The following is a 15,267-nucleotide window of genomic DNA, read 5'->3' on the forward strand; positions in this document are numbered from 1 at the left end:
TAATACAGATTTTTTTTATGAGCCAAAGTGCTTCCTAGATCAATAAATCTAGATGAAGTGATGTCAGCTTCCCAAAAATCCTAATCTGTCCAAGAAACATTCCAAAGTATTTTGCAGGAGGGCCAGCAATCATGTATAAGTAGTGTTGTCCATTATTTAGGACCTCTATCACCCCACCCAGGACATATCCTCTTCTCATTGCTACCAACAAGCAGGAGGCACAGGAGCCTGAAGGCACACGCATAATGTTTTAGGAACAGCTTCTTCACCTCCTCACCATTTGTATGTATAAATGTATGTGTATTTTATTTTATATACATACACACACACATAATATATTGCAATGTACTTCTGCTGCAAAACAAATTTCACAAAATATGCCAGTGATATTAAACTGAATTTTGATTATGGCAATTAATATTAAAATATAATTGCTAGTAATTATATACCATTAAGGTGGCAATACTTTAGCAATTCTTAAACCTTGTTAATTCTCTGAATCTTATACTTGCAAAGGATGCAAAACAGCTTGATGTTTGCAACAACTGAACATAACTCTGAGATTTCCAGTCACCTGTAAACAAACTGAAACTGCTCTCAGTGTTAAGTGTGATTTACAATAAAGAATTTTAGTTTCACCATCATTACAGCTGTGAAAATCCAGCCTCATTTTTTCACCAACACAGATATTTAGTTGGAGTATAATACACACTGTACATACCCATACTTGGGTGCAAACACTAAGTTTTTTCCTCTCCTCTTGATCTCATTCGAAGCATGATCTGTCAACTGGCCAACGTTATCAGGCAAAATAATATTCGGAGGAACTGGTGGTACTCTGGTACGGAGACGGAAAATACATTTTTTCTTTTTAATTTCTTTACCACAGATAAATCTGTAACAGACAAGAACATAAAAGGCTTTTTTTAAAATCAGCATTCCATTCCCTTTGGTTTGGGTTCAAGCTCTCAACACTACTAACATTACATTATTTTTTTTAGAAAATGCTTGTGTATTTGCATAATTCAAGAACTCACTATAAACCACCCTTAACATGGTAAATACCTTCCAAGGTTTATCCCACGAGCTTCAGACAAAGATGGACCTCAAGCCACATGTGGAGATATTCAGGCAATTAATCTGAAGCTGAGTGAAGAGGTGAGGTTATAAGGAGCATCTAACAGGAAACGGAACTTGTGAGCTTTGGGTTGGAGGTCTTGACTGTCGATGGTGAGGTGATTTGGGGGGGAAGAAGGACCAAGAGGCCAGAACGAGAGGGGAAAATTGCCTTGGAGGGAAAGTAGCTACAGAGCTAGGCAGCAGAGAGGACAAGGGAGGGATTTGAAAACTAGGTTTCAGTCAGGCTTCTCACATGGAGGAAATTTATGAAGTTCTCTGCAACTGAGTAAAATGGATGCCAAATACTGGACAGCAAGATTGGACTGAACACACTACAGACAGAAGTCCAATCCCAAGAGATGAGTACACAAAAAAAAGTGGTTTCCCACTTCAGGTATTTGTCCTCCTCCTCCAGTTTCCACAAAAGCCATGAACCCTAATCTAAGAGAAAGGATCTACAGCCACGTCTTAGTATTCACAGCGGCAGCCCTGCCATCATTTTGGGGAAGTACCTAGATTTGAACCCACACCTTCCTGGTCTGGCAGGTCCAATCAGCCATATCTGGGATAGCAGGCAGCAGGTTGGGCTACTCAAGATCCAGCACTGCCACCAATGAGGACGAAGGCAACTTCATGAACTGCAAACCATATCAATAGGGCAATCTCTATTTCCGTCGCAAATATTAACTGCAAAAACGACCTCTAGCCACCCATGAGTGAAGATGGATGATGAGCATCGTCTTCTCAGTGAAGAACTTTTTAGTTTATTATTTGCATAGAGCCAAACTAGACCCTTCCAGTCCTTCAAGCCACTCCACCCAGCAAACCCTAATTTAACCCTAGCCTATTCACAGGACTCTTTGCAATGACCAATTAACCTACCAACCGGTACGTCTTTGGAGTGTGGGAGGAAACCGGAGCACCCGGAGGAAACCCATGCAGTCACGGGGAGAATGAACAAACTCCTTACAAACAGCGGCAGGAGTTGAACCCGGGCCACTGGCACTGTAAAGTGCTCTGCTAACCACTACGCTACCGTGATGCCCAAAGCCCTTTCGGCACTGCTCCTCCCAGAGAAGTTAGCAATCAGATTATCTACCGGACAGCAAATGAATGCCAGCTTTGGAAGAATTGCCCTCAGCTTGGACGAGAGATCAGAACATGTGAAGGTTAGTGGCAGTGAGTCAGGGCTTCAGTCCGACTGGCATTTGTAAAAGAATTTTCTCATTTTAACATTACTCTGAATGGCCATTTTATTAGCTACTTCTTGTACCTAATCCGTGGTCCTCTGCAGCTGTAGCCCATTCTCTTCAAGGTTCGACAAGTTGTGCATTCAGAGACGTTCTTCTGTACACCACTGTTGTAATGTGTGGTTATTTGAGTTATTGTCATCTTCCTGCCAGCTTGAACCAGTCTGGTTATCCTCTTCATTTCAAGATATTTTCACCCACAGAACTGCCACGCACTGAACATTCTTGTTTTTTGCATCATTCTCTGTAAACTCTTGAGAATTTTGTATGTGGAAATCTCAGGAGATCCACGGTTTCTGAGATTCTTAAACAACCCCATCTGGCACCAACAATGATTCCACGATCGATGTCAACTTAGATCACATTTCTTCCCCTTCCTCATCTTTGGTCTGAACAACAACTGAACCTCTTGACCATGTCTGCATGCTTTCCTGCATTGAGTTGCTACCACATGATCGGCTGGTTAGATGTTTGCATTAGTGAACGGGTGTACCTAATAAAGTGGCCACTAAGTGTAAGCTTCAATGTCTGAGGAAAACTACTTTTATCCTTTTAAACTTCCTTCCTCATCAGTCTCTGAGTTAACATAGATAAAACTCCCAACGATAGTCAGAATCTTAAATTCTTCACTCGTGTGTAAACTTATCACAGCAGAATATTGATCAGCACATAAACCAGAGTACTACAGTAATCCCCTCATCAAATGTTCTATTGATTAGCTGATAATCAATGAGGAATGTTATTTGTATTGACCTTTTTAAATTAAAAATAATGATAAAGGAAAACACAGTATAAACAGCCTTGGGTAGAATCCACACCCTCCACATTGAAGAGATAGTGGGAAGAATGCTCCCTTCACTGGACAGATACAAATACTCCTTTCTCGATAGTGCATTTAACTCTGGACGGACTTAAACCAAACATTAACCCAACAGCAATCCAGACAGACATTTCCAATTTACAATACCCACCCTCATTAGCTTCCCCAAAAAGCCACTGCAAATTTAATCAAATTGTAGGAGCAACACTTCAAAATCCAATGGCGTTACAGAAAGGATACTGGCATGGATAGTGGAATGGCTGACAGGCAGGAGGCAGCTAGTGGGGAATAGAAGGGGCCTTTCTGGTTGGCTGCCGGTGACTAGTGGTGTTCCTCAGGGGTCAGTTTTGGGACCGTTACTTTCCACGTTGTTTGTCAATGATTTAGATAGTGAAATTGATGGCTTTGTGGCAAAGTTCGTGGATGATATGAAGATAGGTAGAGGGGTAGGTAGTGCTGAGGAAGCAATGTGATTACAGAAGGATTTAGACAAATTGGAAGAATTGGCAAATAAGAGGCAGATGGAATACAGTGTTGGGAAATGTCCGATAATGCATTTTGGTAAAAGGAACAATAGTGCAGACTATTATCTAAATGGGGAGAAGGTTCAAACATCAGAGGGGCAGAGGGACTTAGGAGTCCTCATGCAAGACTCCCAGATGGTTAATTTACAGGTTGAGTCTGTGGTAAAGGTGGCAAATGCAATGTTGGCATTTATTTAAAGGGGAATAGAATATAAAAGCAAGAAGATAATGCTGAAGCTTTATAAGATGCTAGTCAGGCTGCACTTGGGAGTATTGTCAACAGTTTTGGGTCCCATATCTCATAAAGGATGTGTTGTCATTGGAGAGAGTCCAGATGAGGTTCACGAGAACGATTCTGGGAATGAAGGGGTTAACATATGAGCAGTGTTTGGCAGCTTTGGGCCTGTACTCACTGGAATTTAGAAGAATGTGGGGGGATCTCAATGAAACCTATCAAATGTTGAAAAGACTAGATAGGGTGGATGTGGAGAGGATGTTTCCTATGGTGGGGGTATCCAGAACAAGAGGGCACAGCCTCAAAATTGAGGGGTGACCCTTTACAACGGAGGTAAGGAGGAGTTTTTGTAGCCAGAGAGCAGTAAATCTGCGAAATGCTCTGTCACAAGTGTGGTGGAGGCCTAGCCCATAGGTATATTTAAGGTGGAAGTTTATAGTTTCCTGATCTGTTGGTGCATCAAGGGATATTATGAGAAGGCAGGTGTATGGGGTTGAGTGGGATCCGGGATCCAGGATGAGCCATGATGGAATGGTAGAGCAGACTCGATGGGCTGAATGGCCTAATTCTGATCCTATGTCTTATGCTCTTCTTCCATCTGCGTAGCCTCCAACATGATGGCATGATCATTACTTTTTCTAATTTCCGGTAATTTCTCCTCCTCCCCCTTTTTTCCCCCACTCTGTATTCTGGTTCATCTCCTTCCCATTCTCCTCACCTGCCCATCACCTCCTTCTGGTGCCTGTCCTCTTATCCATTCTCCTCACCTGCATTTTGTGTTTGTTGCTCTGTATTTCCAGCAACCGCAGAATCTCAGACACGAGAGATTCTGCAGGTCAGAAATCTAGAGATCGAGAGTAACACAACACATAAAATGTTGGAAGAACTCAGCAGGTCGGGCAGCTTCAATGGAGAGGAATAAAGAGTCGACGATTGGGCTGAGACCCTTCAACAGGACCACCTGGATTCTGATGAAGGATCTCGGATCAAAAATGATGACTCTTTAGTCCTATCTGCAGAATCTTTTGCGTTTATGATCTGCAGGTCTAATCTAGAGTGGTCACCCATAACACGTCTGATAACAGAAGACAAAGCAGCCATAGTATCATGGGGAGACTGCTCCTGCAAGTACAGGCTGGTAGGACCTTCTTCCTGGGAGAATTCCTGCTGTAATAGTGCTATTGAATATTCAATCTCACTGCGTTGAATGTGAAGAGGAGGGTTTTTGATTTGTGGGTGAACATGGAGGACTAGATTTTTTTTTAAATATGCATTTTGGAGGTTCGCAGGCAGGCTTGCACTTTGAGAAACACCGAAACGCACATATCGTAGATAGAGAAATCACTAATGATGGCAGCTGTGAACACAAAAGCCCAAGATGAAAAGCTGTGATTTAATACACTGTGCACCTGGGCGTTATTTACTTCAGAAAGCATCTTATGTAACTGAAATCATGATACACAGATGTGTCTTCTATTGTACTCACTCGTAAAACACAAGATAAAGTCTCACCGGCTTTTATAGTTGTTTAACGCATCAAGGAGCTGCTGCTTTCGTTCAAGCATCGCAGTTTCTGTCAGCTAGAGAGAAATAGAACCAATTATTCAATCCAGAACATTGCAACATTTCCATAGCAATATGTCCTCTGCCTGTGATCTGAAATGTGTCCCGCGGTTCTTTAAACTCCTGCAAATACCATAAGACTATAAAACCATAAGACATAGGAGCAGAATGTGGCTATTCGGCCCTTCGAGTCTGTTCGACCATTCCATCATGGCTGATTATTTCCCTCCTCAACCCCATTCTCCATCCTTTTCCCAGTAACCTTTGACACCCTTACTAATCAAGAACCTATCAACCTCTGCTTTAAATATACCCAAAGACTTGGCCTCAACGGGTGTCTGTGGAAATGAATTTCACAGATTCGCCATCCTCTGGCTAAAGAGATTCCTCATCTCCGATCTTAATGGACGTCCCTCTATTCTAAGGCAATGCCCTCTGGTCCCAGACTCTCCTATCTTCATGTCCACTCTATCTAGGCTTTTCAATATTCGCAAAATACAAGCCAGTACTGGTTCTGACCTGCATTTGGTAACATTATTAACTAGAGCTCTGACATTGTCTCAAAATTTGAAAGCAGCACTCAGGCTGCTAAAACCATTAAAATACAACCCCCACCCCCACTGTTGTATCATTTCCTGTCAGTCACCTTATGTACAGACACTCCTGTGCCTAGCAGCACTTTATATACAGTATACAGATTTGGTTACAATCAGTCTATGTATGTAAGCTAACCTTATGTATTTATATTTAATGTTTTTATTGTGTTCTTTACGTTTCTTGTGCTTATGCTGCCTCCGATCTGGAATAACAATCATTTTGCTCTCTTTCACACTCGTGTGCTGAGGAATAACAATAAACAAGTTTGAATCTTGAACATTGCCCCACTCACTCAAGAGAACTGAACACTCTGTTGCCAACCTGCATGTTGAGTTTGTGAACTGGAAATAAAATGGGAAAATTCGGTGCAAGTACGGACTATTAATCTAATTATAGCTGGGACTTTAATTGACAATAGTCTTTTAAAAACCGCCCATGTAGCGTAAAATTCAGTTCTAGGTGCTGACTTTTAATTTGATTATTCCTCAGGAAAATGTCCGTGGTGTCTGTAATCTCTCCCCTGTGGTTATTTAGGATCATTGTTGTCGCCTATTCCAGTGCCTCTGCACCAGTCACTTGGCTCATGAATCTGAGGAGATCCCTATCCTCCTGAAGTGACTGTCTAGTGGCATTCAGAGCTTCTGAAGAAGTGGATTGCACGTTCTGGTCACAAAACCCACAGCCGCTCGCTGAGCTGTGTCCTGACGTGGACAAATCACAACCTGGGTCTCTCACAGTGACCAAATACCTTGTGATTCAAGGGGGGATAAAATACTTCATTAACACCGTGACACCAATTAGAATTTCTGCACCAGAAGGTCACTCTGTACCCGACATCCATTCGTCCCCTTGAGCAGAGTGTGTCTGATTTCACACAGTCACTCAAAGTCTTCAAGAATGAAGTCATTTTTTTTAATATAAATGAGAGGATCAGATATTGGGGACTTGTCCTCAACAGTCATCAAAGTGGGTTTATTTCAACTTTTGGCCAAAATATTGCTCTGTATGTCCAGCTTTCAATATTAGAAAAGGACTTTGATGTGTAACTCTATTTACACCGCACTCAGAATGGAAGAGCAATCCCAGTCCCACCACTGAGCACATCTACATCGAGCACCGGTCACAGGCGAGCGGTGTCCAGCACCAGGGTCCCACACCACCCAGGTCATGCTCTCTCCTCACTGCTGCCATCAGGAAGAAGGTAGAGGACACGTAGGACTCTCCCCACCAGGGACAGGAACAGTTATTACCCCTCAACCACCAGGCTCTGAAACCACAGGGCATGACTTCACTTGCCCATCACTGAACTGTTCCCACAACCTATGGATTCACTTTCAATGACTCTTCATTTCATGTTCTTGATAGTTATTGTTTACTTATCTATCTTTTTTCTCTTTCTTTTTGCATTTGCAGTTAGTTGTGGGGTTTTTTTTTTGCACACTGGTTGTCTGTCCGTCCTGCTCGGTGTGGTCTTTTATTGGTTCTTCTGTGTTTCTTGTACTTGCTGTGATTGCCCCGCTACAAGATGAATCTCAGAGTTGGAGATGGTGACATACATGTACTTTGATAATAAATTTACTCTGAACTAAACAGTTATGGAGTACCACACCTACCTTTCCAAGTTGGAGGCTTGACCAGTTTTGATTAATAAATATTAATATTTCTTCTTCAAAGTCAAAATACTTCTTTTTGCCACGGACTCCTAAATTGTATAAGACAAGGTGCACGACATCTACCCTAGAAGCAAAAGAATGGGGTGTTAATTGAAGCCTCAAAGAGCTGCCTCACCATTCTATCATGGCTGATATACTTTCCCCCTCAGACCCATTCCTGCCTTCTCCCGTAATCTTTCTACTAATCAAGAACCCATGAACCTCTGCTTTAAATACACCCAATGATTGGCCTCCACAGCTGTCTGTGGCAATGGATTCCACAGATTCACCACCCTCTGGCTAAAGAACTTCGTCCTCATCCCTGTTCTAAATGGACATCCTTCTATTCTGAGGCTGTGGCTTCTGGCCCTGAATTCACCCGCTATTGGAAACATCCTCTCCACCTCCACTCTGTCTAGGCCTTTCAATATTTCATAGGTTTCAATTAGATCCCCACTCATTTTTCTAAATTCCAGTGAGCGCAGGCTCAGAACTATCAAATGCTTCTCACAGATTAACCCTTTCATTCCCAGGATCATTCTCATAAACCTCCTCTAGACCTTCTCCAATGCCTGCACATCCTTTCTTAAATAAGGGGCCCAAAACTGCTCACAATACTCCAAGTGCAGTCTGACCAAAGCCTTACAAGGTCTCGGCGTTACATCTTTGCTTTTATATTCTGGTCTTCTCAAAGTGAATGCTAACACTGCATTGCCTTCCTTACTACTGACTCAGCGTGCAGGTTAACCTTTCGAGAATTTTGCACAAGGATTCCCAGGTCTGTTTGCACCCCCTCCTCCATTTTGGAATTCACTCCCCATTTAGAAAATAGTCTATGTATTTATTCCTAGCTAAGTGCACGACCATACAGTTCCCTACACTGTAATATTCATGTAAAATTTATGGATGTTGTTACCCTACTGTGAACTGGAATGTTGAAATGATGTTTCGGGCAGCAATGAAGGTCCTCCCTCTCTATCTGTACAGAAGGATTCTTCAATGCTGTTTCTGTAACAATTTTGTTTTACCGGTCAGGGTTGTTAGACCCAAGTCGAACCCCCAAACCTGGAGGACCAGTGGACCACTCTTAGTCTGGCCTCTACCCTTTGACCTGTTTGGCATGGGTGACCCTACCAAGGGCCAAAGCATAAAGCCCCGATTCCAGCCAACAGCTCTGGGGGTCATTGATGCAAGGGAGCCTCCAAGCTCAGCTCAAGTTCCTCAAGTTCCTCTTGAAGGGGTGACTTATAAAAGTATATAAAATGGTTAACTTCTATAAAAGGGCATAGATAAAGTGAAAGGTCACAGTCTCCCTCCCAGGGTAAGAGAGGCTAAAGCTAGAGAGCGTGGATATTCAGTGATGGGGAAAGGTTTTGTAAGGACCCAAGGAGAAACTTTTACATACAGAGGGTGACAACTACATAGAGTGAGCTGCCAGAGAAAACTGTAGAGGTGCAATTACAATGTTTGAACGATATTTAGACAGGTACATGGATAATTTTTTTAAAAAGGTCCATAGGGATATGGGCCAATCATAGGCAAAAGGGACTAGTTAAAGAATGGCTTTATTTGTCACATGTACCATCAGAAGAGACAGCGCAATGCATTGCTTGCATCAACAGCCAACGCAGTCCAAAGATCGTGCTGGGGGCAGCTCGCAAATGTCGCCGTGCTTACGGCACCAACAGAGCATGCCCACAACTCACTAACTCTAAGCATCCATCTTTGGAATGTGGGAGGGAACCCAGAGGAAACCCATGCGGTCACAGGGAGAACGTACAAACTCACAGACGGTGACGGGACTCGAACCCTGGTCGATGTTCACTGGTGCTGTGACGCAGTTGGGCTAGCTGCCATACTACTGTAGCTCAGGGTAGACAGGGGCATGTTGACCCAAAGGAACGCTTTCCCTGCTCCATAACTTAATATATTAGCTGTAAAGTTATGTGGGACAATTACGCATTTCAATCATATTAAAGTTCATTTTTAAAACTTTGTTTGCATATCTTACCATCTGAGGGGCAGGCGTTTGATATATTCAGGTCCTTTATTGCACACAGAACACACAAACAAATAAAATCTAAAAACAAAGATAAAACAGAATATATGTGTTATTTCAGTCACTTGTGCTGAATGAGCATCTGGTTAATGGGAATTACGGCTGAAGGAAATCCTGGAGCTGAGTTTGCTGACCAACTCGCAGAATGTAAACAACACAAATGTTATTTTGCGAAGACTGGCCTGTAAATTCAAAGGATTTAACAGGATTGGGAGAATTTCAGGAAGAATGAACCCCATGAAGCTGAGTACAATGACAGATTCCTCTGTCAACTCTCATACCAGTCATAAATCTCAGTCCCACAGCATATGCATGCAAATACAGACTGACCATAAAACCAGTCTGTACTGCATTGGTTCATAAATTTCATCCCAGCTTTGGGGCCTTCAGTTTTAATAGTGCACTTTGGTATTTAAGAGAGTTAGCTTTACTCCTATCAGACTTGGGTCAAAGATGAAAACAAAACTCACAAAAGTTTTCAAATTGTAATTATTAATGTGTTGTGTTTTGGTTCAGGATTTCACTCCACACTGTTTCAGCAAAGGATAAAATACATTATTTATTACCTTGGAGTTTAGAACAAGTAATCAAATATTGGTAATATCCAGGGACCAGAGTTCAATGCTGACCTCCTGTGTTATCCACAGCACAGTGCAAAAGTCTTAGGCACACATATATAGCCAGTGTGCCCAAGACTTTTGCACAGTACTGTAGTTGTCAACATGGAGCGGAGAGCAGGTTTGTAAATCTGGCATGAGCAAAGGAGGCTGGGAATGGCAAGGGTGGGGTGCCACGGGAGGGGTGTGGGTCAGGTGGCAGAGGAGTGCCAGGGGTGGGTGGTGGCACAGGTGCAGACACACCCAGCCCTGACACACCAGGCAAGGTCATTTGATTCCAAACAATTGGTTTATCATCACAGAATGTCTCTTCGGTGCTTCCCACTCCCTCCCGTCTCCCAACCACGATTTCCCTCTCCCTGCCCCCTTCCCAGTCTCAGTCCACAAGTGAGACCCATATCAGAATCAGGATTATCACCACTCACGTCGTGAACTTTGTCTTTGTTCACAGCAGCAGTACCGTGCAATACATAAAATTACTATAGTACTGTGCAAAAGTCTTAGGCACCCTAGCTACATGTATGTGCCCTAGACTTTTGCACAGTACTGTATGTGGAGCTTGCATGCTCTCCCAGTAAATCCGTTTATTTCTTCCACAGCCTAAAACATGCTGAAGACACAAGAGACAGCAGATGCTGGAACCTGGAGCAACACCCAAGGTGCCAGAGGAACTCAGCAAGTTAGGCAGCATCTGTGGAGGGAAATGGACAGCTGATATTTACGGGTTGAGACTCTTCGTGGGCAAGAGTGAGGTCAAAGGGGAGAGCAGCCGAAATCACAGAGGGGGGAGGCTGAGACGTCGACTGTCTGTTCCCCCTCCACAGATGCTGCCTGACCCACTGTGTTCCTCCAGCTTCCTCTGTGTTGCTCCAGATCCCACCATTTGCATTCTCCTGAGCCTCCATCTTGCTACCCCTCTGCGAGGTCTCTTGTAGGTGCGCCCAAACTCCGCACAGACAGCACCAGAGGTCAGGATTGAACTCGAGGTACCAGAGTTCTGCCAGTACACTGAATGCCACGCAGCAGTCGGTGAAGAAACAGCATTCCTTCCGCTCCCCTCCCTAGATAATTTACTCCACGAAAGTGATCAGACCTGTCTCCGAACATCATGGACTCACTCAGGCACTGAGTGCAGGCTTCGTGGAACCACTGCTTACATCTGCAGCACTGGAGCATCTTCAGGTACCACCTGGGGTTAGAAGATTAAAAAGAAAATCATTGCCACCTCATTCTCAGCACATTCACATACAGAGTATTCCAACCTACCCTGGCCGATACTTGTGAGCAATTTCCACCAAAAAGTCTTACAGACAAGGTAAAGAATTCGAGCAACACACACAAAATGCTGGTAGAACACAGCAGCACAGAAAATGCTGGTCCTGTAATTCTCCTGTGTGTTGAAGATCTAATTACAATGTGATTTTCAGAGGTGCAGTAACCACCCTAAAGGAATCCCCTTGAATCTACGCACAGGGCCCTCTCTGCTAGGTGCACCTGGACACCTGTACACCTGCTCATTAATGCAAATATCTAATCAGCCACTCATGTGGCAGCAACTCAGCGCACAAAAGCATGTAGATATGGTCAAGCACGACCAAACTTCAGAACGGGAAGAAATGTGATCTAAGTGACTCTGTGGAATGATTGTTGATGCCAGATGGCGTGGTTTGAATATCTCAGAAACTGCTGATCTCCTGGGATTTTCACGCACAAGTCGCTTGAGCTTACAGAGAATGGCGCAAAAAACATTTTTAAAAACTCCAGTGAGTGGCAGTTCTGCGGGTGAAAACACCTTGTAAGTGAGAGAGGTCAGAGGAGAATGGCCAGACTGGTTTAAGCTAACCAGCAACTCAAATAACCACACGTTACAATAGTGGTGTGCAGAAGAGCGTCTCTGTACGCACAACATGTCAGAAACTGAAGTGGATGGGCTACAGCAGCAGAAGACTACGGACATACACGCAGTGGCTGCTTTATTAGGTAGGGGAGTGGCCACTGAGTGAATTTCCACTGCTATTCCTTACACTTCAAACATCCATTGCACCCAAATCCAGGGAGTTGTAGCCTGCAGCTAATGGACCACGACCAACAGCGAAGGTGCTATCAGATTCACGGTACATCAAAATGCATCGTTTGCATTAACAATCAACACAACCTAAGGATGTGCAGCCTACATTCTGGTGCTCACATAGCATGCCCACGATGTTCGGCAAAACACAAGCAGCAACAACAAGAGCAAAATATATCAAAAGCAAAACAAGTGCCTTTCCCATCCTACCACCCACCCACGCATAGAGACAGGCGCCCTCCGGGCCGCCAGTCCTTTGGCTTCAGACTTGCGGCCATCGGACATCCAACTTCCAATCCCTGGCCCAGACATCGGGCCTCCAATGATCGTGGGACTTTGAACTTCAAGCCTTGACCCTGGCAGGGTCTTTGCGTCACCAGGTACTTAGTGAAAATCACCCTTCTTTGTAGTCTTCCCTCTCTGAGCCACAGCCATAGGCAGAGACACGGCAGCTCCTCCGACACATGGTAGGAACCGAATCACTCTGTGCAGCTCACTTGCCTCCTACCCATTCGAGTGAGTGTATCCTGTCATCAATGGGAGACAGAAGCAGGCATAATGGCTGATGCCGTAGCAATGTACAGTACTCTGCAAGTGTCTTAGGCACATATACATACACAATGTACAGTACTGTATCAGTCAATGTGGAGCGGGTGCACACACACCCAGGCCTGAGACACTAGACAAGGCCATTTGATTCTAAACAATTGCTTTATTGATCATTACAGAATGTCTCTCAGATGCTTCCTGCTCCCTCCCCTCTCCCTTCCCCTTTTCCCAACCATGATTCCCCTCTCCCTGCCCCCTTCCCACTCTCAGTCCACAAGAGAGACCCATATCAGAATCAGGTTTATTGCCACTCATAAATGTCATGAAACTTGGTTTTTTTTGCGTCAGCAGTACAGTGTAATACATAAAATTACTACAGTACTGTGCAAACATCTTAGGAACCGTGGCTATATACACGTGCCTAAAGCTTTTGCATAGTGCTGTGATTACTGGATCAGAGTGGTCTGGAGATTTGTCACTGCAGAGAAACAGCTGATAACTAGATGACAGCACATTTAACAACATCACCTTCTAGCTAATCATTTACTTTATGGGAAGTGTTCAGGGTGTTGCAAATCAGTGCAAGGGCATAACAAATGATGTAATTCCCCACATATGACTTCTGATCTAACCTCGTCATGATGTCCATAAGTCAATTGACAAATAATTGATACTCTAAACTTATTGCCACAATATTGTAATGAATAGTAGCAGAAGTACCTGATAAAAGCAAATCATTCATCAAAGTTGGGAGAGAGGAAACTAGTTCTGTTGTTCATAGGAATGAAAATATGTTCAAACTCTGGACGTTCAATTTAATAGCATTAATGCTTGTTTGAATGAGTTTCCATAATAATATTATATTTGTGGATACACAGGATGTAGAACAGTACAGCAAAGTACAGGCCTTCCAGCCCATAATGTTGTGCCAACCTTTTTAACTTACTCCAAGACCAATCTAAATGCTTCCCTCCCACAAAGCACTCAAATTTTCCTTCATATATTTGCCTGAGTTTCGTAAATGTCCCTGTATATCCACCTCGATCATCAACCCCAGCAGCACGTTCCACGTGTTCCCTAGTCTAATCTTCCCTTGGCATCCCCCTTATAACTTCCTCCAATCACCTTAAAATTATGCCCTCTCTGTTTATCTATTTTCATTTTGTGAAAAAGGGCTAGCTGTACATTCTATCTATGCCTCTAATCATCAGGTTTCCATAACTTGTCATCAGATTATCCATAACTCATCATCAGGTATCCATAACTCATCATCATCAGATAACCACAACTTAGACAGTTGTGACCCAGTGGCGGCCTGTATTGGTTAGCTTGGAGACGATATTAAAGGATGTCTAGAAAGTCTATCTGTACAACATCACCAGAGATTCTCCTTAATAACCAACAAAGGGAAGAATGAGTCACACCAATGAGACAAATCAAGAGGTGTACAGAGGCAGGAGGATTAATAGAAAAATATATTGCAAATCTTACTCTCCGGGTCCCCCGCAGTAACAGTAACACTGCTGTAGGTTAGTTCTGTGCAGAGAATCCCAACTAAGTTCATTCATGTTGTAGGGCAAAACTTGTTTGACGCTCTGCAAAGCTTTAGCGAGTGGTCCCTTTTTCAAAGCACCTCCTTTCTGTTAAAAAGACAAAGTAAAACAAATCCAGTGATAAGACATGAGCAACACACTTAACCAGGGGTTTCCAACCTTTGCTTAATGGTAACGGTCCATGGCATAACAAAGTTTGAGAGCCCCTACTCTACACTAATAATCACTAAGCAGCCCTGTATTAGGTTCTCCCATGGTTACACAAGACCTGGATTGAATGCTTTCTGCTCAGGAGACTTGAATTCTTCCTATTTTCGTCTTCATTGTGATTTTTTGGTAATAACAGGTACATCCAGTAACTTACAAAACCTTCAGCCAATTTTAGATTTCTTTGATAACTGGCAACTATCCTAGCAATGATAGAGGATAATGATTGAACTTTTCGAAGCTGTTCATTTCTACCAGTCTTTACAGTCACTTGGCTATCTGGGTGTTTTCCCTGAGTTACCCTGACCAGCATGATTTCTCTTTGTCCACTATCAGATGCAATTTATCAATAATCCATACAGAATATCTCCATTTAATAAACTATCATTCTTAAACCACAATGTATGGCTGCCATTAAATAAATAGGTTGAGTTTCATCAGTGTTCAAAAATTA

The 15,267-nt window shown here is 43.2% G+C and overlaps 1 protein-coding gene across 1 annotated transcript in view; it reads right to left on the reverse strand.

Annotated features, from left to right (window-relative positions):
• The window catches only part of phf19 (PHD finger protein 19), a 51,175-nt gene that overhangs the window by 13,701 nt on the left and 22,207 nt on the right, over positions 1-15,267 (reverse strand). Inside the window, exons 6-11 of the mRNA XM_063073451.1 lie at positions 14,545-14,693; positions 11,530-11,625; positions 9,772-9,840; positions 7,722-7,845; positions 5,461-5,528; positions 722-895 (exon numbers count right to left, since the gene is read on the reverse strand). Of these exons, the coding sequence (XP_062929521.1) occupies positions 722-895; positions 5,461-5,528; positions 7,722-7,845; positions 9,772-9,840; positions 11,530-11,625; positions 14,545-14,693 (680 nt within the window). The remainder of the gene's footprint in view (positions 1-721; positions 896-5,460; positions 5,529-7,721; positions 7,846-9,771; positions 9,841-11,529; positions 11,626-14,544; positions 14,694-15,267) is intronic.

This window comes from Mobula hypostoma, chromosome 21, assembly GCF_963921235.1.
Source record: "Mobula hypostoma chromosome 21, sMobHyp1.1, whole genome shotgun sequence".
In the NCBI taxonomy this organism is placed as follows: domain Eukaryota; kingdom Metazoa; phylum Chordata; class Chondrichthyes; order Myliobatiformes; family Myliobatidae; genus Mobula; species Mobula hypostoma.